This window comes from Zootoca vivipara, chromosome 6 (assembly GCF_963506605.1).
Source record: "Zootoca vivipara chromosome 6, rZooViv1.1, whole genome shotgun sequence".
Lineage (NCBI taxonomy): Eukaryota > Metazoa > Chordata > Lepidosauria > Squamata > Lacertidae > Zootoca > Zootoca vivipara.
Window position 1 is genome coordinate 5,398,674 of NC_083281.1, and position 24,171 is coordinate 5,422,844.

General features: G+C 48.1%; 1 protein-coding gene across 4 annotated transcripts in view; it reads right to left on the bottom strand.

The window, feature by feature from the left end:
* Positions 1–24,171, bottom strand: part of LOC118086461 (transducin-like enhancer protein 2) — a 47,323-nt gene that overhangs the window by 7,280 nt on the left and 15,872 nt on the right. For 2 of the 4 annotated variants that reach the window (XM_035118085.2, XM_035118088.2), the window contains exons 7-15: positions 22,179–22,374; positions 18,708–18,724; positions 14,835–14,936; positions 13,991–14,035; positions 11,224–11,364; positions 6,045–6,180; positions 4,248–4,408; positions 2,093–2,169; positions 983–1,232 (exon numbers count right to left, since the gene is read on the bottom strand). In XM_035118085.2, the coding sequence (XP_034973976.2) occupies positions 983–1,232; positions 2,093–2,169; positions 4,248–4,408; positions 6,045–6,180; positions 11,224–11,364; positions 13,991–14,035; positions 14,835–14,936; positions 18,708–18,724; positions 22,179–22,374 (1,125 nt within the window). The remainder of the gene's footprint in view (positions 1–982; positions 1,233–2,092; positions 2,170–4,247; positions 4,409–6,044; positions 6,181–11,223; positions 11,365–13,990; positions 14,036–14,834; positions 14,937–18,707; positions 18,725–22,178; positions 22,375–24,171) is intronic. The other 2 variants (XM_035118086.2, XM_035118087.2) reach the window with 2 other exon arrangements.

The window sequence follows — 24,171 nt, forward strand, 5'->3', positions numbered from 1 at the left end:
GAAAGGATTTTTCGAGCGGAGGTTACCTCGCTAGACGAATGCGTTTTACGAAAAATTCGTCTAGCGAATCGCGGTTTCCCATAGGAATGCATTGAAATTCAATTAATGTGTTCCTATGGGCAAAAAAAAAATTTTAAAAAAAATTCAATGCATTCCTATGGGATTCGCTAGACGAATTTTTCACTATAAGAAAAGACCCGTGGAACGAATTAATTTCGTCTAGCGAGGCACCACTGTATAGGAATGATAATACAACAACCATGAGGCTAGGAATTTGGGACTTGTGGGATTAATTTCACACCCAGTAAATCCCATGCTATTTTTCCTTTCGGCATCCACAGATTGTCAGCCTGCCCTGGGCATTGATAACTTAACAGTCATGGAGACAGGGACAACAGCTCAAACTACTATCATTTTTGCAAGCAAAGGTGGTGTATTCCAGATCATACGGAACTCCACTTCCCGTCAGCTCCAGCCAGCATGCCTAACAGTTAGAGACAATGAAGCCTAGCAATGGAGGACCATTCCAGCCTTAAAGCAGCTTAAAGTTAACTCCAGGTTACATTATAAAATTGCAGGTGGAGTCATCCTGCTCAGGGCTCCAGCCTGCCAGCCACTTCCTTTGTCAGAGACTCCATTCCGTGTCCTCTTTCCCCCACCCGACCCCAAACAGGAAGTGAAAATTCTAGGCCCGTCCCTCATTAACTGATTAATTTTTAGCGGGTTGCCCCTTTGGGTTTCCCCCCCACTCTTGCACATGGAAAGTGAGAAATGATTGGCGCTCACCCCCGAAGATCGGTGCTAGAAGGAAGGACGATATACTCATTTCTTTTAAAAGACAGGAAGCAATAAAATTGGGAGCCGCAGTACGAAACCATCTTGCGAGGCCCACGAGAGCACCCAAGTCCTGGGAGACTCTAGGGATGCGCATGGGAAACCGAGTCACGCAAACCAACGCGCGCACCCGCGTCCTCGTACGTACCAGGCAATCCAGCTGTGCCACGGGGGTCTTGGCACCCGGCTGGGCCACGTCCCACACCTTCACGCAGCCTTTGCCCCCCGTGTAGACGTGCTGCGTGGAATTGCTGATGGTGACGGCGCAGACCACCTCCCCGTGCGTCAGCGTGTGGAGCTGGCGGGCGTGGCGAGGGATGCCCGAGCCGATGAGGGCGTCGGGCGGGAAGGGCACCGGCTGCATCTGCCCGTCGGAGCTGACGTGGAAGGAGTACGCTCTGCAGGGGAAGCGGAGAGCACGCTTTGTGGAAATGGAATGGCCCCCTGGGCTTCACAAAAAGACCACAGACCGTGATTCCCTGTGGGGTGAGGGCCCCCCCCCCCCGAGAGCCAAGGAAGCTGCCGTGAACTGCCATTCCCCTATAATCTTTGCCGGGATTGAACTAAATAACTGCATGACTTAAAGAAAAGTTCCTTGGAGGTCTGCACCAAACAAGGGAGACCTTGCAAAACGCTGTTGCGGTGTGGGCCTCTCCTGCCCTGCCAGCCAAGCACTTTTCCCATAAACTCCGTTCAAGTCCTCTCTGCCACCCCCCAAAAAACAACCCCAAACACAGAACTGTCCACACAAGTGGAACCTGTGTGCTCTTCTCAAGGACTCTCCATGCCATTGTTCACGAGACGTTTGGGAACCCCTTGCCTCCATCACTCAGCGGTGATGGGAGCTGCAATCTGAAAATCATCAGACTAGAAGACAAGAATGTCCGCGTTTGACCATCGGCCAGGAAAGTCACAGGTCGACCTTAAGCCGGTCCCTCTCCCGCTCTCCCTAACCTACTTCGTGGGGCTGTTGTGAACCAAGATTTATTCATTTAAGGCTAAACAGTTTGCATTTCGAAGCCAGCAGCGTCCAATGGTCTTCCAAAGAAAGCAGGGGAATGAAAAAGCAGATGGAAATTCTCAATCTATTATTTTTGCTGTCTGTTAGCTTCAGAGGCTCAGACACGGGAACGCAAAAAGGGGAGATTTTTAGACACTGTTTATTGTTGTTCCTTTGCTTTCGAGGCTCAGCCTGCTCCATTCCAGCCCCGATGAAGCACCCTCTCCCCATAGGGGCACAGGCCGGCCTGTTACTTACGGTTTGCCACCCGGAACGGAAGGCAGGGAAGCCGCGGCGGTCGAAGCTCGTAAGTGGGGGTGAGATTCAAAGGCTACCTGTGGACAGGAAGCAAGAAGAGGCGCTGTCAACAGGGAGAGGCTGTTGCTGAGTGGTTAGAGCACCTGCTTGGCACACAAACCCGGGCTCAACCTTTGGGATCTGCGGCTAAAGAACAGCAAAAAGCAGCGTCTGCCCTTTGGAACTCCCTGCTACTTGAGAGGTTTCCCTCACTGCACTCTTTCTGACGCCGACTCAAATTCTTGGTCACATAAGTTTAGGAAGCTTCCACAAGCTTTCATCTGCTTCTCGCCTCTCGTTTTAACCCTAGATTATCGCTGTTGACTTTTCTTATCGTTTCATCATTTTTTGTAAACTGCTTTGAGGCTTTTGTTTAGAAACAAACAAACAAGCAGAATATTAGATTTTGTGGAGGAATAATATCCCTGTTTTGATCAGACTTTATTCAAACCATGAGGACCAGGGTCTTGCTTTTTCAAAAAAAAGAGAGGGGTGGGTGGATGGATGGAATTGTCCCCTTTGCATTTTAATGGAAACCTACCAGAATAATCAGTGGATCAAGATACCCTTTTCGAACTTGCTCTTTTGCTGAAGCTCACAATGTGGGTCTCCAGCTCAAAAACAGGGTACGTAACAACCCCATGCTCTCAAATAATAAGCATGTGCATTAAGGGAAAGGGGCAGCACAGAAATTTCTCCATTGCCGCATTTTTAACATGAATGGTCACAAATGCTCAGCTGAGCGTTCATCTAGACCAGTGGTATTTTTCTAGAAAAAGAGGTGCTGGGACTCATCGTGAACACCTCCCTCATTTTCTTAAAATAAAGTTGAAGGTTAAGTCCGGTCAAAGGTTGCGGCACTCATCTCACTTTCAGACCGAGGGAGCCGGCGTTCAGTCACGTGTCCAGCAGGACTAAACAGCTTCTGGCGCAACGGGACACCGTGACGGAAACCAGAGTGCAAGGAAACGCTGTTTACCTTCCCGCTGTAGCGGTACCAATTTATCTACAGTAGTTGCCCTGGCGTGCTTTCGAACTGCTAGGTTGGCAGGAGCTGGAACAGAGCAACGGGAGCTCACCCCGTCGCGGGGATTTGAACCGCCAACCTTCTGATCGGCAAGCCCAAGAGGCTTAGTGGCACAGAACTGAGTTCTGGCTGAAAACAGCCCAGATCTAGTCCAACCCAGGGCCAGATTTAGGTTTGATGAGGCCCTCAGCTACTGAAGGTAATGGGGCCCTTTCTATGTCCAGCTGTCCTTTGTCAACAACAAATTGCTGCTGTTTTTTGTGTTGAATATATGCTATATGGTAATTTATGGACGTAACAGGCATCTAAACCCATTTGCACATAACAAAATATGTATTTTATCAAAGTAATTGTTGAACTGAAATACAATTAAGAAGAAGTATATTAATAGTGAAATAGCAAAGCAAAGATGTTTATTCGGCTGTACGCCCATCATAAAACACAACACAACACAACAAATCAAATAAAAACCGCAGACTCGTACAAACCACAGATAATATAACACAATTCACAGCTCACAAGGACAAATATTAACAATTCAAAAAACATATCTTGAAGGTTTAAGATTAAGATTAAAAATTTAGGCGCCTAACTAAAATCAATATCTGATGTCATTTTTTTAAAAAAATTCTTATAACTATCAATAATCAGCTAACATTCCATTCCGTCTCTTGTACGAGAAGACGGCTGTTAGGAATTTAGCAACCTGTAGAGTAATATAAGGGTCCACATCTTGAAGAACCCAGGCTAGCTGAAGTTCAACTGGATTGTCAGCCATAGGCTGGATTATGGAGTTTAATATACTAGCACGAGCCGAACTGTACATAGGGCAGATAAACATAACATGGTGTAAAGATTCAGTTGATTAATAGTGAAATAATTATTAAGTTCTAACTTAAAATGATTTTTTCATTCATAACAAATAATAATGCAAACACTTTTTTCCTTTAATTTTTTTGGGAGCCCCCAAGAGAGTGGGGCCCTAAACTATAGCTTGTTTAGCTTAGACGTAACTCCGGCGCTGGTCCAACCCTCTGCGATCTTTCTATATATTTACTTGCAGGGTGTAAAAACAGCCTCTCAGCTTACCATGGGGGAACGTCCGTACAGAACTGTCCCGCTAATTTGCGGGGAGAGGTGTATGCTGACGTACGACCGTGGAGCAGTGAGATCGCCGTTGAGCGTGGCTTGGGGCATTAGCCCGAAGGACGAAGCATATGAACTGGCCATGCTCAGGGGGCTTCGGAGGGCTAGGAAGAAAAGAAAGGTGGGAGGGGGAGAGAGGAGACTCCATAAAGCCAAATTGATTACATAATGCTGCTGTTTTAAAGGTAAGGTAAAGGGACCCCTGACCATTAGGTCCAGTCGTGACCAACTCTGGGGTTGCGGTGCTCATCTCGCTTTATTGGCCGAGGGAGCCGGCGTACAGCTTCCGGGTCATGTGGCCAGCATGACTAAGCCGCTTCTGGCGAACCAGAGCAGCGCATGGAAACGCTGTTTACCTTCCCGCCGGAGCGGTACCTATTTATCTACTTGCACTTTGACATGCTTTCGAACTGCTAGGTTGGCAGGAGCTGGGACCAAGCAACGGGAGCTCACCCTGTCACAGGGATTCAAACCGCCGACCTTCTGATCAGCAAGCCCTAGGCTCAGTGGTTTAACCACAGCGCCACCTGGGTCCCATATGCTGCTGTTTTATTTATATGCAAAACAGGCTTCTGGGGCAAACTCGCAAAGGAGAAGCAGATCTGTGCAAATACAAATATAAATGTGGGTGCAAAATTAACGCAAACCATTTCCAAGGTACAGTGGTACCTTGGTTCTCAAACCTCCGGAAGTCTGTTCCAAAACCAAAGCAGCCCAAAACCAAGGCGTGCTTTCCCATGGAAAGCAATGCAAAACGGTTTAATCCGTTCCAGATTTTTAAAAACAAGCCCTGAAACAGCAGTTTAACATGGATTTTACTCTCTAAAGAGACCGTTGAGCCATAAAATGAAAGCGATAATCAATGTACTGTACTATAAAATAAATATTGTATTGTAGATGATGAAAATTAAAATTACTTTTTTTCTTCTTACTTGCTCTGATGATAGTCATTGTTTGGAGGGGGGAACTTTTATCCATTTCCGCAGTCACGCTATCAATCTATCAGCTGAACTGGGTTCCACCCAGTCACAAAAACAAATTAACCGTAAAAGCCTCAGAAACAAAAACGCAAAATAAGTAGCAAACACAAAAGTGCCAAACTTAATCCGTTCCGGAAGTCCGTCTGACTTCCGAAATGTTCAAAAACCAAGGCGCGGTTTCTGATTGGTGCAGGCGCCGCGGAAACAATAGGCGACAGCCGCATCAGACATCCGGCTTCCGAAAAAAGTTCGAAAACCAGAACGCTTGTTTTGGGAACCAAGGCATTTGAGAAGTAAGGTACCACTGTATTCCAATCCAAACAACTCTCTGCGTTCCTGCCAAAAAGGGCATCCCTTAAAGCAGGCATCCCCAAACTTCGGCCCTCCGGATGTTTTGGACTACAATTCCCATCATCCCTGACCACTGGTCCTGTTAACTAGGGATCATGGGAGTTGTAGGCCAAAAACATCTGAAGGGCCAAGGTTGAGGAAGCCTGCCTTAAAGCATCAACAGTGGTGCTCTGGTTAGAGCAGGCATCCCCCAAACCGCAGATGTTTTGGCCTACAACTCCCATGATCCCTAGCTAACAGGACCAGTGGTTAGGGAAGATGGGAATTGTAGTCCAAAACATCTGGAGGGCCGAAGTTTGGGGTTAGAGCGTCAGACCAGGACTTGGGAGACTTCTCTCCACCTTTTCCCACTCTATTGGAAATAAAGTATAATAATAATAATAATAAAAGAATTGCACAAACCACTTACTGATGGCATCTGTGGTGGATGGCTTAGTGGAGACCTGTTGGAGTTGAGGGGCACAGCTGGGGCCGAGGCCAGGGGTTAGGGATTCGTGGGGGGGAGAGAGGCTGGCGGATTTGCACGTGGCAGTGTTGTCGTCATTCTGTGGGGGGAAAGAAAAAAAGGGGGTGCCCATTTTAAGGAACGAGGCGCCAGCTTCCGAGACGCCTCTCAATACACGTCACGAACTTGTTCTAAAGTACCGGTTCATATTTTAAGCTGCCGTTATGCTTCTTTTTCAAGGAACAACAAACCTAGCTGCTGCTGCTGCTGTTTCCTTGCATTTCAAATTATGTTCCTCGCATGAGAGAAAAGCAAAAACAACCACTGCAGGAACGCACAGCAAACTTTACCTTTGTTGCAAATCTGTGTTTCCCAGGAAAGCTGCAAATTTGAATTCTGCGTAAGAAACTCATTAAACTTTTCAGGGTGAAGTACATAAAGCAGGGGGTCCCGACCTAGGTATTTATTTATACACCACTTGATTGCAAAGAAAAAAGAAGAAAAAAACCTTAGAGGGAGTTACCGAAAAAAGATGGGACAATAAAATGACCAGCAAAAAGAATTAGCTGCAATAATTTAAAACTTATTTGTTGTTGTTTAGCCGTTTAGTCGTGTCCGACTCTTCGTGACCCCATGGACCATAGCACGCCAGGCACTCCTGTCTTGCACTGCCTCCCGCAGTTTGGTCAAACTCATGTTCGTAGCTTCGAGAACACTGTCCAACCATCTTGTCCTCTGTCGTCCCCTTCTCCTAGTGCCCTCAATCTTTCCCAACATCAGGGTCTTTTCCAAGGATTCTTCTCTTCTCATGAGGTGGCCAAAGTATTGGAGCATCAGCTTCACGATCTGCCCTTCCAGTGAGCACTCAGGGCTGATTTCCTTAAGAATGGATAGGTTTGAGTCTCCTCCAGCACCATAGTTCAAAAGCATCCATTCTTCAGCGATCAGGCTTCTTTATGGTCCAGCTCCCACTGCCATACATCACTACTGGGAAAACCATAGCTTTAACTATACAGACCTTTGTCGGCAAGGTGATGTTAGGCTGGCTTATTTGTACTCTTTCGCACTAAATTAGCTTGATCATAGTTACAACGGACCCGATTTCTTCAATCCAGTCAGCTATAGAAGGAGATATACACACACACACATACCCCATTTATTTTTATTATTATAATGTTTTGTCCTCAACCCCTGGCAAGCAAGGTAGACTGCTTCTGCCAGCGGAGGTTCCACCTAGCTGCCAACGGCTCACAGAGTCGCCCCGCCCTCGAGACACCTCCGTAGTGAGCCTATTTTTAAAAAGACTAAAATTTTCAGGGAATCAGGGATGAGTGGGTAGCCAGGATCTTGGGGGGGTGGTATGTGGAAGAATCGCAATGGGGCTTTCTGCCTGTTTCGCCTTCTGCTTTTTTTTTTTTTGAGTGTGGGGGGGAGGTAGGAAAAGCCTTTTCGCCGCACAGCAGGGCTGTCGTTATTCAGGGAGCGGAGACCGTGCTAATCCGATTGAGCTCAGCCATTCACCCACTGTGCATTGGGGGGGAGAGTCTGCCCTCCAGCCTGTCTGGGGAGTTAGGGGGGCAGGGTTGCCAAATGAAGCCTTGAGGATTTGACAGAAGGATCAATTCTGTCTTCCTTCCATCGAGCTGCTGCTGTCCCCCTCCTGCCCTGATGATTCAATCCAGAGATCTTGGCAGGTTTCAGAGAGATCAATAGGATTTGCTTGCTCTCTCTCTCTCTCTCCCTCTGTAGCACTGTGTGTTTTAAACACACACACACACACACACACACACACACACACACACACACACGTACACCCAAGGAAAGGAGGAAGAGAGGCAGAAATGCACCCTGCGAGCGAGAAAGAAAGAAAGAAAGAAAGAAAGAAAGAAAGAAAGAAAGAAAGAAAGAAAGAAAGAAAGAAAGAAAGGAGGGCGGAAAATCCCTCCACGAAAAGAATTATCACCACTTCAATGACCTCTGTTTGGGACGCTCTCCTCCCAGTCTAACCCAGATGGTATGCCAAGGCCCCCCCCCCTGCAATCACCCTCCCTCCACAAGCCCCTCACTCCCTGCAAGGCGGTGCTAATAGCAATTAATTATACATTAAAATCCTCTGAGGAATCTCAAAGCCCCCCATGGGCCACTAATTAACCAAGCCACGTGCTCCCCCCCCCTGCATTTGAGAAGGAGGCTGGTTGGGGAGGAGGGAGTGGGGGGGGAAGGCAAGCACACACACCCAGAGGAGAATAAGGGGATGGGGGTGGATCCGCTACTCGGAAGCACGAAGAGGCACATCTCAAAATGGAACCCAGGCATCCGGCTCTGGCGAGGATGCGAATCTGCTGGGCTGAAAATTGCAAAACCGGTACAACTTTTGGATGGGTTTTTTTGTGGGGCGGGGGGCATAAGGAAGAGAGGTGGTTTTCTTCCTTTGCTGGAAATTGGATCCTGGGGCTGGGTGGTTATAAGAAGAGTCCGCTGGATCAGGCCCATCTAGCCCAGCATCCTGTTCTCACAGTGGCCAAACAGATGTTTGTGGGAAACCAACAAGCAGGATTCGAACACAAGGGCAACTCTGTTGGTTTCCAGCAACTGGGATTCGGAAGCAATTCGGAGGTAGTGTTTAGCCGTCATGGCTAGCAGCCGCCGATAGCCCTCTCCTCCACGAATCAGAATGTGGGCTTATCAAATCCAAAAGGTCCGTGATGTCGTAGGTTTGGGGGAGGGGGTCAGTCTAGATGATACCGTGAGCCCCTTTCTGTATCAAACGCAGATCAGAAAGTCCCAATATTTCCTATTGGCCAGCCGCTGCTAAACAGTGCAGACACTCCACAGCTAGATAGACCAAACGAAAAAATAACTCTCCCCACCCCCCGAAAAAGACTGTAGAATATTAATCAGCCCAAGGCCTGACCAAAAAGGAACGCTTTTGCCTGGCACCTAAAGGTCTATAATGAAAGCGCCAGGCAAACCTCCCTGGGGAGAGCATTTCACATACAGGGAGCCACTACAGAAAAGGCCCTGTTCTCCTGCTGCTACCCTCCGGACCTCTTGAGGAGGAGGCACACGAAGAAGGGCCTCAGAGGATGATCTCAGGGTCCGGGTTGGTTCATATATGGCTTTATAGGTCCGAACCAGCGCTTGGGAAACTGATTGGCAGCTGGTGCAGTCGGGCCAGGATCAGTGCAATATGCTCAAACCGTCTTGCCCCTAGTGAGCCACCAGGCTGCTGAATTCTGCACCAGTTTCCAGACCGCCTTCAGAGGCAGCCCTACGTTTAACACAGTTGCAATAATTTAGCCTAGACGAGCCAGTTATTTACGGAAAACAGAGCTCGCTGCCTGACACCATTCCGCAGTAACACCTGGGGGTCCAATCTAGGGGGGTATTTTTAACCTTCTTATATGTCTACTAGCTCCATCTAGTATGCAGGCTGAGACCCTACCTGCCCGCGGACTGTCTTGCCAGAGTGGTGCATGCTCTGGTTATCTCCCGCTTGCTTGGACTACTGCAATGCGCTCTACGTTGGGCTACCTTTGAAGGTGACCGGGAAACTACGATTAATCCAGAATGCGGCAGCTAGACTGGTGAGTGGGAGTGGCCGCTGAGGCCACATAACACCGGTCCTGAAAGACCTCCATTGGCTCCCAGGACGTTTCCGAGCACAATTCAAAGTGTTGGTGCTGACCTTTAAAGCCCCAAACGGCCTTGTCCCAGTAAACCTGAAGGAACGTCTCCACCCCCATCGTTCCTCCCGGACACTGAAGTCCATCTCCGAGGGCCTTCTGGCGATTCCCTCCCTGCGAGAAGTGAGGTTACAGGGAACCAGGCAGAGGGCCTTCTTGTTGGTGGTGTCCGCCCTGTGGAACGCCCTCCCATCAGATGTCAAGGAAATAAACAACTACAGTGGTGCCTCGCTAGACGAATTTAATTCGTTCCACGGGTCTATTCTTATAATGAAAAATTCGTCTAGCGAATCCCATAGGAATGCATTGAAAAAAAATTCGAAAATTTTTTTACCCATAGGAACGCATTAATTGAATTTCAATGCATTCCTATGGGAAACCACGATTCGCTAGACGAATTTTTTTGTAAAATGAATTCGTCTAGCGAGGCAACCTCCACTAGAAAAATCCTTTCTTTAAGTGAAAATTTCGTTTTACAGGGCGTTCGTTAAGCGAGGCACCACTGTACCTGACTTTTAGAAGACATCTGAAGGCAGCCCTGTTTAGATAAGTTTTTAATGTGTGATGTTTTACTGTGTTTTTAATATTCTGTTGGAAGCCACCCAGAGTGGCTGGAAAAAACCCAGCCAGATGGGCAGGGTATAATCATAGAATCATAGAGTTGGGAGAGACCACAAGGGCCATCCAGTCCAACCCCCTGCCAAGCAGGAAACACCATTAAAGCATTCTTGACATATGCCTGTCAAGCCTCTGCTTAAAGACCTCCAAAGAAGGAGACTCCACCACACTCCTTGGTAGCAAATTCCACTGCCGAACAGCTCTTACTGTCAGGAAGTTCTTCCTAATGTTTAGGTGGAATCTTCTTTCTTGTAGTTTGAATCCATTGCTCCGTGTCCGCTTCTCTGGAGCAGCAGAAAACAACCTCTCTCCCTCCTCTATATGACATCCTTTTATATATTTGAACATGGCTATCATATCACCCCTTAACCTTCTCTTCTCCAGGCTAAACATACCCAGCTCCCTAAGCCGTTCCTCATAAGGCGTCGTTTCCAGGCCTTTGACCATTTTGGTTGCCCTCTTCTGGACACGCTCCAGCTTGTCAGTATCCTTCTTGAACTGTGTTGTTGTGTGTTGTTGTTGTTGTTATAGTGCAAAGCTTCTTTGCAGAAATGTGTGCGTTAGGGGAAACGGCTGACGAGAATCCCTATGTTCAGAGCAAGTTGCATCGAAATGCAGATACCGGTAGGTTTTCATCAGAAATTCGAGAGGGGAGGGGACAACCTGCAACTATGCAAACACGGAGAAGATTGACAGGTGGGTGGGAAATGAGAAACTGTGCTGACCCCTTTGCCCATCCCTAGATGGAAGAGACCGACCCTGGATCACGGCTGCCAGCCAAGGTAGACAACAGCCAGCTAGATGGGTTTGGCTGGCGATATGCACCCCGCTTTCCTTACCGGGCTCTGCTCTTTCGCTTTTAAAGGGGTATCGCTCCTACTTGACGGCAGAGAGGCAGGGCTTCCAGGGAGATCCCTCCGTCCCGGAATGACCTTCGTGGCAGAGGCACAGGCCGGGCTGCCGTGTTCGGAAGGAGGGTCCTGGGAGAAAAAGAGAGCAAGGATTGCAGAAAGGAAGAGGGAAAAGCACTCAAATGAATTGCAGTGGTACCTTGGTTCTCAAACTTAATCCGTTCCGGAAGTCTGTTCCGAAACCAAAGCGTTCCAAAAACCAAGGCGCGCTTCCCCATAGAAAGTAATGCAAAACGGATTAATCCGTTCCAGACTTTTAAAAACAACCCCTAAACAGCAATTTAACATGATTTTTACCATCCAACGAGACCACTGATCCATAAAATGAAAGCAATAAACTATGTACTGCAGTCACACAGTCAATCCATCGGTAGCTGAACTGGGTTCCACGCAGTCACAAAAACAAAACAAAAAAGGGCCGTAAAAGCGAAAATGGAAAATAAATAGCAAAAACCGACAGACCTCAGCGTAACACTCAAATTGGAAGCGTAACACTCAAAATGGAGCACGTTCAGCTTCCGAAAAAAAGTTCGCAAACCGGAACACTTACTTCCGGGTTTGCACTGTTTGGGTTCCAAGTTGTTTGAGAACCAAGGCATTTGAGAACCAAGGAACCACTGTACTTTTAAGGAATAAAAACAAAAACTGATCGATTCCACTCCCCATTATTTCGTTTGCTCGTTCCTTAGTTCATTAAATTTGTTGGTCTCTGTGATGATACACTGGACAAGAGATCTAGGATAGAATATTGAAATGGCTGCGTGGAATGTAGATATGAAATTCACAGCCGGCTATATGCTGAAAGAAAACTATTCGGAAATACAGATGGTATTTGCCACCTAGTAAGTTAGCAGAAATGTGTAAATCAAAATCAAATATATGCGGGATGCTGGAAACATAGGGAGAAAGAAGGTACTTTTAATCACATGTGGTGGCCTTGTAAATGCTTTCTGGGAAATGATTTGTAATGAATAGAAGAAAATGTTTAAAATAAAAAAATCAAGCTTTTCTTTTAGGGACAATTGGTACAGAGTTCCCAAAAGACGCCACCCCCACCCCCCAAAAAAACCTGTTTATGTATTCTACGGCCGCAGCCTATCTGATTTAGGCTTAGAAATGGATTCAGTACCAACCAAGGAGGAATGTCAGACTAAATTAATGGACTATGTAAAAATGGCAAAACTTACAGGAGCAATAAAGAACCAAGAGGGGGGAAAGACATTTATAAAAGAAATTTGTGGTTTATCTGTAATGTTACTGAACACATATAAATTCATTAGCTGGATTAACTTAAGCTAAACAGTTAAAATTTATGTTAAAAGATAACCAGGGAGTAATTGGAGTAATGAAGGAGATGCAGTGTTATAAATAAATAAATATATATATATAAGAAACCGCAAAAGGAGTGGGGAAAGTCAAAATACATATATTTGTTGGGAAATAGTGGATTGTATTTATGTCAAAATATTTCAAAAAAAAAATAAAAAAAATTATTTATCTTTTTAAAAATGGTCTCCTTATGTTGCCCAAGGCAACCACGGTATCATGAAGATTTGTGGAATAGGAAGGGGCCACAAGGGTCATCTAGTCCAACCCCCTGCCTGCAACACAGAAATCATTCACCCAATATGGGGCTCAAACCCACAACCCTGAGATTAAGAGTCTCAGGCTCTACTGCCTGAGCTATCCCAAAAGTGAATCGCAACCAAACACCCAGACGAACCTGCTTTTCTCTCAGTGCAAGACCCAGGGGCAGCTTGCGGCGTAAATCATGCAGCTTATAAATGGGCAATAAGCGCTGCTTTGGACGAAGGAAAAGATCCCCTCCTTCCCTCGCGAATGGTAGAATTTGTGGACCTCTTCATCCTGTATGCAGTTAAACAATGGAACTCCCTGCCTCAGGAGGCAGGGATGAGACCGCCAATCTGGATGGCTTTAAAAGAGGATTGGACAGATTCATGATCTAAGGAGGGGGGCCTTTCTTTTCCCAGACGCCCCTCAGATCGTCCCGTCAGTGATTTTTTTAAAAAAACCTTTGAGAAAATGGCCCGTCTTGATGTTGGGTGGTGGGCAAGCCCCGTGTCTTGGTAAAGGTAAAGGGACCCCTGACCATTAGGTCTAGGCGCGGATGACTCTGGGGTTGCGGCGCTCATCTCGCTCTATAGGCCGAGGGAGCCGGCGTACAGCTTCCAGGTCATGTGGCCAGCATGATTAAGCTGCTTCTGGTGAACCAGAGCAGCGCACGGAAACACCATTTACCTTCCCGCCGGAGTGGTACCTATTTATCTACTTGCACTTTGACATGCTTTCGAACTGCTAGGTTGGCAGGAGCTGGGACCGAGCGACGGGAGCTCACCCTGTCACAGGGATTCGAACCGCCAACCTTCTGATCGCCAAGCCCTAGGCTCTGTGGTTTAAGACCCATGCCTTGCCTCGCTTCAATTCTTTATGAATATGTTTTTTAAAAGCACAGTCCTGCGCAAAGAGGGTGGAGGGAGAGAGAGAGAGAGATGAAAAAATAAACTCCGTGACCCGCATGAAATATGCAGATTTGCTCTGCTGGTGTTTGCCGTCTTGCATAATTGAATTCTGCTCCCCGGGGGCAGGGGGCGGTGGGGGGGGGGAGGCAGGGAAAGGATTTCGAGCCCGGAAGCCGAAAGCAGCCTCCGTCTCTGCAAACCACGATGCCACGTACCTCGTCCACGACCAAATTGTAGTCGCTTCTCTCCCCATCGCTTTCCTGCAAGAGAAGGAGAAAAGGGGGAGGGTCCTTATGCGTCTCAATTGCTCGTGGAGTGCAGCTCTCGAACCCAGCTCCCCCAAAAACCCGGAGAAAGTTATATTCAAGAGTCTACCCACTGAAATGATCGGACCTGAGTTAGAATCGTAGAGTTGGAAGAGACCACAAGGGCCATCCAGTCCAACCCCCTGCCAAGCAGGAAACACCATCAAAGCATTCTTGACATATGGCTGTCAAGCCTCTGTTTAAAGACCTCCAAAAAAGGAGACTCCACCACACTCCTTGGCAGAAAATTCCACTGCCGAACAGCTCTTACTGTCAGGAAGTTCTTCCTAATGTTTAGGTGGAATCTTCTTTCTTGTAGTTTGAATCCATTGCTCCGTGTCCGCTTCTCTGGAGCAGCAGAAAACAACCTCTCTCCCTCCTCTATATGACATCCTTTTCTATATTTGAACATGGCTATCATATCACCCCTTAACCTTCTCTTCTCCAGGCTAAACATACCCAGCTCCCTAAGCCGTTCCTCATAAGGCATCGTTTCCAGGCCTTTGACCATTTTGGTTGCCCTCCTCTGGACACGTTCCAGTTTGTTGCGAGTTAGCCCTCGCAACAACCCTGTGAGGCAGGTCAGTTGGAAAGAGGGTGGCTGGCTCAAGGATCACCCAGTGAGCTTCGTGCTTGGGTGGGGAACTGAACCGGGGTCTCCGTGGCCCCAGGTTCAATGCTGCAGCCTCCACGCAGACTCTTTCCAGGGTCCTGGCGTGGGGACACTGGGGCCGGATCCAGAAGCGACACTTACGTAGAGCCTCACCTCCTCCTTGCCCTCTTGTTTGCGCTTTGCTCCTGCGCTGTCCAGCGGCTCCTCGCCTTGCAGGCTCTCGGGAGGGGAGGCCGAGTCGCTCTTTGGAGAGGGAGAAGAGAAGGAGACATTCAACGATTCATTGAGGACGGGGTGTCCCCGAGGGAGCAGGGTGCGAGAGGGGGGAATGAGAGAGAAAGAGAGTATTTTTGGCATCAAAAACGCTGCCCGTCCTCAAGAACACCCATTCACCTTTTAGCGGGCATTCATCCTAAAGTAGGCTTTTCGTTTTTTGCAAACAACAAATGCATGCATTATAGGTGAAAGTCGGAAAATTAGAATATCGTCGAAAAGTGCATTTATTTCAGTAATGCAACTTATTGTTTTTTATTTTTCTTTTAATTTTTACAAATGCTTTCTTTTGGAAATTCCACAGTAATAAAACAAATAGTTACAATAATACAAAAATAAACATCACTATTACATTTCATTAATTACATTCCATAACGACAAATAATTACAATTACAACAAATAAAGGCTTGGCATATCATGTTTTGCATGTCATGCATCTATCTCATATATTAGTTTCACCTTTTAAGTTGCATTACTGAAATAAATGCACTTTTCGACGATATTCTAGTTTTCCGAGTTTCACCTGTGTAACTGACGGTTCCCTCTCGCATTGCTCTCCGTGGCGCTGCTCTTGGGCCTGATCCTGAGGCTCCAGCTGGTGCAAAACAGTAACAACAACAACAACAACAACAACAACAACAACAACAACAACAACAATTTATTACTTATACCCCGCTCATCTGGGTGGGTTTCCCCAGCCACTCTGGGGGGCTCCCAACAGAATATTAAAAACACGTTAAAACATAATACATTAAAAGCTTCCCTAAATAAGGCTGCCTTCAGATGTCTTCTAAAAGTCAGATAGTTGTTTATTTCCTTGACATCTGATGGGAGGGTGTTCCACAGGGCGGGCGCCACCACCGAGAAGGCCCTCTGCCTAGCTCCCTGTAAATTCTCGCAGGGAGGGAACTGCTAGGAGGCCCTCAGAGCTGGACCTCTGAGGCTAGGCTGTTGATGGGGACTGACTACCGCTGGCACCGAATGCCCAGTGCTCAAATGCTGGCACCAGTTGCCCTTACGCTGCCAGGCCCCACAACGGGCCTCTCAAGCCACCTGATATCCTTGCCTGATTGCTGGGGGCTTCAGGAGAGTTGTGGTTATGCCCCCTGCAGATGCACAGCTCAGATCCACCGGAAGCCACGCTGCATTCAGTATTGTGGGCTTCCGATCTTATGGAACTCCCTTCCACTTGAGGTCAGGCACACTTACCCCCAATTATTTTCCATGCCTGCAAGGTCGCCTTACCCCTCAATTGCCCACTCGAGCAGCGAAATGGGCACTACTGTAGGCGCCAAAGAATACTCGTTCTGCATTTAAAATAACTTTGGAACTCCCTGCCTATTGATATCAAGCAGGTGCCTCTGCTGCACTTTTTTTTTGGAGCTTGCTAAAAACACATTTGTTGAGAGAAGCCCACCCAGCCGCTTGATGTGAATTTTAACCTGTTTTGGGTCTCTCTTTCCCCCCCTTTTTGTATGTTTTAAGCCACGGCTGTAAACCTTTCCCGATTTTATCCTTTTTTTCTTTCTGCAAACCGCTCGGAAGGTGCGTTGTTTGTTTCTTTTAAACCGAGCGGTGTGCACATTTTATTAAATAAATAACCGTGGTGGTTTCGGACGGAGGGGGGGGCAGCGTCGCAAAACCCGGAGGAACACACATCCCGGGATCGGTTTCAGTTTCCGAGAATCGGCTGGGGAAACGCAAACGAGGCCGCTTGCCCTTTTAAAGGCCAGCGAAACCAAATTTCTCCCCCCGGCTGCAATTTCTGCTCTTAAAAATAAATGAAAATTAAATTATGGCAAAGAGCAAGAGAGAGACAACAGAGAGAGGCTGAGATCAGGTGCAATGAGCAGAGCGAATGTTCGCAGAGCAGGCTGAAACTGAATTTCTGCAGCTCTGCCCTGGACTTGAAAGGAAAGCTTCAAACACTTTGGGGACAAAATGAAGCATGACAGGAGTGGAAAATCACCACCAGAAGCAAGCCTTAACCTGGTGCTGGAATATCGCTCGTTATGGTAAACAGGATGGCTTATGAATTATAAGGAAGGCCACTCGCATGTTCATCTATTGCAGGCATGTCCAACAGGTAGATCGTGATCTACCGGTAGATCACTGGATGTCTGCAGTAGATCACTGGTAGATCATTGGCTCCCCCCAAAAGCAGCTGAACAACTGTGGCTCCCCTAAGAAAAGCTCAACATTTTACCTCCTCCCTGAAAAAACTCAACAACTTTGACCTTAACCCCAAAAAGGAGGGTAGATCACTGCCAGTTTTTAGCTCTGTGAGTAGATCGCAGTCTCTTGGGAGTTGGCCACCCCTGATCCATTTTAAAAAGAATGGGTCTTTTTTAATTTTTTTAAAAGCCGCCTATTTATATATTATGCTATTTTATGTGGTTTGTCAACAAGCAAACCAAACAGAGCCAAACGTTAACAAAAAAGGAAGAATGCAACGGATGGGAAACTCAAATCTCAAAGCATCACGACCTGGATGAATCCGAGTGCAAGTTTCAAAACAGATGGATCTTTGAACTGGGACTCCTGATTGACACGGGGGTTGGGCCACATGTGACTCCGCCCACTGTCCACAATAGCCACACCCATTGCTAATGCCAATTGGCCCCACCCACGTGGCCCCCGGGAGATTTCGCCGAGCAGAGGCAGCCCTCGATACAAAAAGGTCCCCCGGCCCTGAATAAAGCAACCATCTTAAAATAAAATAAATATTGCAGACTTCTGTAAACCCAAGAAGGAAATTTGGTTTCGTTTGGCAAATTTATGCAATTATTTCGTTTTCCTTCCCATTTTTATTTTACACTTGAAACAATAACAATATTTTAAAAAAACCCAGTTAATATTAACTCCCTTCCCCCCATTCCATGCTGCATGTCATTACTTTATTTTCCACTGCACATTCCAGTTCCTCCCTATATCTTATTTTTCCTCATCTTTATATCTCGGTATTTTTTCACGGATGAATTTATTTTTAACGGTATTGTTGTTGTTATTTATTGAAGTTATATACCGCCCTATACCCAGGGGTTCTCAGGGCGGTTCACAGAATAAAATCAAGATATAAAACCACAAAATACCTAATAAAAATAAAAACAGCAATCTAATAGCATCCCCTCCCCCCCAAAAAAAAACTATTTAAAAAGGGCATAGGATGTAAATCAGATCAAAGGCCTGGTTAAAAAGGAACGTTTTTGCCTGGCACCAAAAGGTGTGTAATGAAGGCGCCAGGCGAACTTCCCTGGGAAGAGCATTCCAGAGACAGGGAGCCACTGCAGAAAAGGCCCCGTTCTCGTCTTGCCACCCTCCGGATCTCTCGAGGAGGAGGCACACGAAGGAGGGCTCGGAATTTGAGCTCAGGGTCTGGGTAGGTTCATATGGAAAGAGGCGGTCCTTGAGGTTTTGCGGTCCTGAGCCGTTTAAGGCTTTAAAGGTCAGAACCAGCACTTTGAACTGGGCCCGGAAACTGATTGGCAGCCAGTGTGGTTGGACCAGGATCGGTGTAATATGCTCAAATCGTCTTGCCGCCCAGTGCTGCACCAGCTGAAGTTTCCAAACCGTCTTCAGAGGCAGCCCTACGTATAACGTAATCTAACCTTGAGCTTACCAGTAAAAGAATATATTTTATGACACTTGAGTCACCCAGATCAGGAACCACTTAAAAGTACAAATGGATATACAGATTTGGCTGTGAAAAGATAAGTCATCTCTATCGCAGGAACGCTTACCCGGCTTGAAGCATGTTCTGGTACAGGCAAGCCCAACCAGGAAGGCATTCAGATAACCGAGGGAGACACACAAGGAAACAAAGACATTTAGTTAGATCTCCCTGAGCAAAAATATCACCGTGCGGTGATAACAAGAGCATGGAGTTGCGGGCAAGGGAAGATCATGGGAAACAGGGGAAAGGGCTACCCTTAATCCAAGAGAGCACCTGGATGCGAGTTTCGTTTTGATTCAACGTGAGCCCTCCAAAGGGGAGAACAGAGACACTGCTGCAGAGCCCAGAATCGTAAAGTTGGAAGGGACCCCCCCACCCCGAGGGTCATCTAGTCCAGCAGGAACCCCAACTAAAGCATGCAGCCATCAATAGACTATCCCCCACCCCGAATTTGTCTAATCCTCTTTGGAAGACACGAGAGTCCAGCAATATATGGTGGACTGGAACTTGCCTGCCCCCACTTTGCCCTGCATGGGTAAAATAAAGAGAATGGGCTCAACTAGAACCTATATCCCTGACATGCTGGGTGTCTACTTGCAGGGAGAGCTTGCTCACCCCTTTCTCCTTTTTCAGAAGGGGGGACAGATCTCTCCGGCCTATGCTCTGAAGTTATGCAGCCCGTTCTCCTTCCGCACATGTAAACACCGCCTCGTTGGGCCTTTCGAGCTTTTTGGGGAAACATTATTATTATAAAAGCATCGACAACGTGGTTGCCTGCGGAAGAGCCTCTCGTCGTAGGCGACCAGGCAGCTTTTGAAATCAACACAGATGTATTAGGCAGAGGGAGGGAGAAAGAGAGAGAAAGAGAGAGAGAGAGAGAAGGCCTTTATTCCCTCCCACCCACCCAGAACAGAGAGGAAATTTGCCAAAAGGGGGGGGCTTCTAAGAGGTGCTGGATCCAATCCCACAATGCAAGCTTGCCAAGAAGCATTTCTAAGCTACATTTGGCTTTGATCACAACCTGCATGCAAAGCAATTTGTAACAAAAGAGGGGGGCGAGGGAGAGAGAGGAAGCCACCCTCCCCCCCCCAACCACACACACTTCTAAGAGCCAGCTGGGGCGACTCCAGATTCCACATGCTTGCCCCATCGCTCCTCCGGTCTAGACAGGTTCATCTTCAACTCTAAAAGTGCTTTCTGTCTGAGCTGTAAACACAGAGGTTTTATATTCTATCTATCTTTGCGGGGTGGGGGCAAGGATAGAGAAGCAGGATTACGCGTCCCCGCCCCCCCCCCCGCCCCCGTGCATAAATCATGCAAACTAGGCATGTATTATTCCACTTGCCATGCGGAGGGGGGGGGGGAATTGGCCATTGGGGACACAATGCAGTTTCACCCTGCAAAACCCTGCAAAAGTGGGACTAAAAAACACATGACCCTGAGATTAGGAGTTCCATGCTCTACTGACTGTGCTATCCCTTTTGTGTGTTACTGCCCCTGCAAATCGCTTTGGGGCTCCTTCTGATGCCTAAACTTATTTGCATCAAATATATATACAGTGGCACCTTGGTTCTCGAACTCAATCCATTCAGGAAGTCCGCCCGACTTCCAAAACCAGGGCGCAGCTTCTGATTGGCTGATTGGACCTGGAAACAATGCTGACAGCCAAAACGACTGTTTGGCTTCCGAAAAATGTCCGCAAACCAGAACACTTACTTCTGGGTTTGTGGCGTTCAGGAGTCGAATTGCTCGTCAACTAAGCCATTCAGAAACCAAGGTACCGCTGCATATATTTTCACCACCGCCAAGAACGACACAACACACTACCTGTGCCTTCCTGTCACAGTTCACGCATTTAAAGGAGATTTGAAACACAAGGTTTCCACCCAAAACTCCTGGGAACTGCAGCGTACTGGGTGTTGTTAGGAGGCCTCGATATTCCCCTCCTGGTACACTGAGGTGAGGTCCTGCGCTGAGGGCCTTCTGGCAGTTCCCTCGTCGCAAGAAGCCAAGTTACAGGGAACTAGGCAGAGGGCCTTCTCGGTGGTGGCACCCGCCCTGTGGAACGCCCTCCCACCAGGTGTCAAAGAGAAAAACAACTGCCAGACTTTTAGAAGACATCTGAAGGCAGCCCTGTTTAGGGAAGCTTTTAATGTTTAATAGATTATTGAATTTTAATATTCTGTTGGAAACTGCCCAGAGTGGCTGAGGAAACCCAGCCAGATGGGCGGGGTATAAATAATAAATTATTATTATATTATTATTACAACTCCCAGAGCAACCCAGGAAGAAGAAATGGTTGCTAAACCACTCTGGGAATTGTAGTAGCTCGGGGGGTGGGGTGGGAATGGGGGGTCACTAAACAACGCCCATCAACCACGTCAGCTGGGCTTGTTGGGAAATGTAGTTCGGCAAAACCCGGAGAACCGAAACCCCCAAAACTTCTGCCCCTTTTCCCCACTGCCTGGCTGTAGCCCCCCCCCTTTTTAAAGTGCTTTCAGAAAGACAAGCGTGCCCCTGATCTCGTACAAAGGGCTGCTCTCACCATTAAGTAATCGCAACCTGTCCCGGACTTTTGCCTGCCCAGTGCATCTGGGATTTGCAGGGGGGGGGGGCTTGGCAAAGCTCCCAGATCACGGCCTTAATCTTTCAGGCTGCGCCTCTCATTTTAGAAATCAACAGCCCACGCTGGATTTTAGCCACACCTGACCATGCAGCTGTTCCCCGGGTCAAAAATAGTGCCAGTCTCCCCAGCATGTTGGGGAGACTTAATTAGCAAAGATAATATTATTAGTTGGGCCGTTTCCTCCCGAAGAAACAGCTGCAGCGTGGAAAGAGGGGAATTGGATAGGGGTGGGCAGTCGGAGGACCCCCACACACAGAGAGAGACGCCACTGCAAAGGTCTCTCAACCGCAAATGAGAAGAAGCTTAAAGTACCTAATTCCCATCCCTCTTCCCCATCAGACAAAGCACATTTTGAGTGTAAGCTCTTTGGGGCAGAGGCTTCTTCCACCTGCCGACCTGATGCTTTTTAATGTGAGACGCCAGTCGGGAGAGAGGAGGTTTTTCCCTTGTTAGGAGAGGGGAAAACAGCACTCAGGGCTTTTTTAGCTTACGAGAAAAAAGGCGAACGAGGGGAGACATGATAGACGTCGTAGCAAAGGGAGCAGACAGAGGAAAGCTCTCCTCCCTCTCTTGTAACACAGTTGGAGACAAGTTAAGCTCCTGGGTAACATTGCAGAATGGGAAGAGTGCTCTTGGGTTCGAATTCTGCCAGGACTGGTGGCACAGTTCTTTTTATTATGGCGCTCTTTCAAGGTGTCACGGCGAGAACAGGACTCGATTTGTCCCCCGTTGGACTGATGCAGAAGGCTCCTCCTATTAAATTGGCAGCCTTCCATGTGCGCAGCCCCTGAGTTGCTCAGCCCACGCCCCCTCCTCCAGCCCCCCCCCCCCCCGGGGAACTTGAACCAGAGACCCTCGCACAAGCTGTGGCCGGCAAGCCTGGCTTCAAACGCACGCACCCTCCTGGCTTACCTTGGTGGTTCTCGGAGTCCCGAGATGCCCTTTCCTCCTTCGCCGCCAGCGCCGTCTGAGCCGCCAGAACCCCGGACAGCGCGAGGAGCCCAGAGGTGGTGCTGACTGCGACTAAGCTGGAGGTCTGGGGGCCCGAAGGGTGGGGGGTCAGTGGGATGGGAGGGGCGTGGTGGGACAGGTTCTGTAGCTGCTGCTGCTGGAGACAAAAGGAGAGACTCCTGGAGATGCTTCTGAGAAACCGGCCAAGTGCCTACTCTGGCTGTTCCCGAAGGAGCAGAATCGCAGCTTGGGGTCTCTCCTGGACCCAGCTCGGTCGCTGGAAGCTCAGGTGGCTGCAGTGGTGAGCAGGGCTTTTTGCATCATGATGGATGGCGCCTCTGCTATTTTGTCATTGTTGTTTAATCATCTTAGTCGTGCTCGACTCTTTGTGACCCCACGAACCAGACCACCCTCTTTCTGGCCCCTGCTAAAAACATTCCTTTTTAAAGACCAACCTACCCAGATGTGCAAAAAGTTGGTGCAAGCATTAATCTTGGGGGACATCGTGTGGGTGGGTGTGGGGGACGCCCTGGTCCTGAACAGGGCAACTGTGTCCCTGAAGGACCAGGTGCGCAGCCTGGGAGTCATTTTGGACCCACAGCTGTCCATGGAGGAGCAGGTCAATTCTGTGTCCAGGGCAGCTGTCTGCCAGCTCCATCTGGTACGCAGGATGAGACCCTCCCTGCCTGCAGAGTGGTGCATGCTCTGGTTATCTCCCGCTTGGACTACTACAATGCACTCTACATGGGTGAACCTTTGAAGGTGACCCGTAAATTGCAACTAATCCAGAATGCGGCAGCTAGACTGGGGACTCGGAGAGGCTGCTGAGACCATATAACACTGGTCCTGAAAGACCTTCATTGGCTCCCAGGACGTTTCCGAGCACAATTCAAAGAGTTAGTGCTGACCTTTCAAGCCCTAAATGGCCTCGGCCCTGTATACCTGAAGGAGCGTCTCCACCCCCACCGTTCAGCCCGGACACTGAGGTCAGCTCCGAGGGCCTTCTGGCAGTTCCTTCCCTGCGAGAAGTGAGGTTACAGGGAACCAGGCAGAAGGCCTTCTCGGTGGTGGCGCCTGCCCTGTGGAACGCCCTCCCATCAGATGTCAAGGAAATAAAAAACTATTTGACTTTTAGAAGACACCTGAAGGCAGCCCTGTTTAGGGAAGTTTTTAATGCTTGATGATGTTTTATTGTGTTTTTAATGTTCTGTTGGGAGTCTCCCAGAGTGGCAGGGAGGGTCCAGCCAGATGGGCGGGGTATAAATAATAAATTATTATTATTAAATTATTATTTTAAAAAAATTAGTCTGGTTTCTGGACATTTGAAATTGCTAACTTTTCTCATGGCTGTTCATACCATCGAGTGGTATATATGTATTTTATGAAATAAATAAACGAAATGAAACTGCTATTCCTCTCCTAGCCCATTACGGGTGTGCTGGCTCCCCACCTTGGTATCTTTATGTTTACGTCCAGATAGATAAGCTATGTTTAAAGGTAAAGGGACCCCTGACCATTAGGTCCAGTTGCGGACGACTCTGGGGTTGCGGCGCTCATCTCGCTCTATAGGCCAAGGGAACCTGCGTACAGCTTCCAGGTGATGTGGCCAGCATGACAAAGCCACTTCTGGCGAACCAGAGCAGTGCACAGAAACATGGTTTACCTTCCCGCTGGAGCAGTACCTATTTATCTACTTACACTTTGACGTGCTTTCGAACTGCTAGGTTGGCAGGAGCTGGGACCGAGCGACGGGAGCTCACCCTGTCGCGGGGATTCGAACCGCCAACCTTCTGATCGGCAAGCCCTAGGCCCAGTGGTTTAACCCACAGCACCACCAGTGGCTGTGTTTACTTCCTGCCTATTCCCTGCCTCTTCCGCCTCAGCAAGATCAGCTTTGCAAGAGATGAGATGGCCCAGCCAGAAGAGCTTTGCAAGAGAGGAGCTGCTCCAAGGA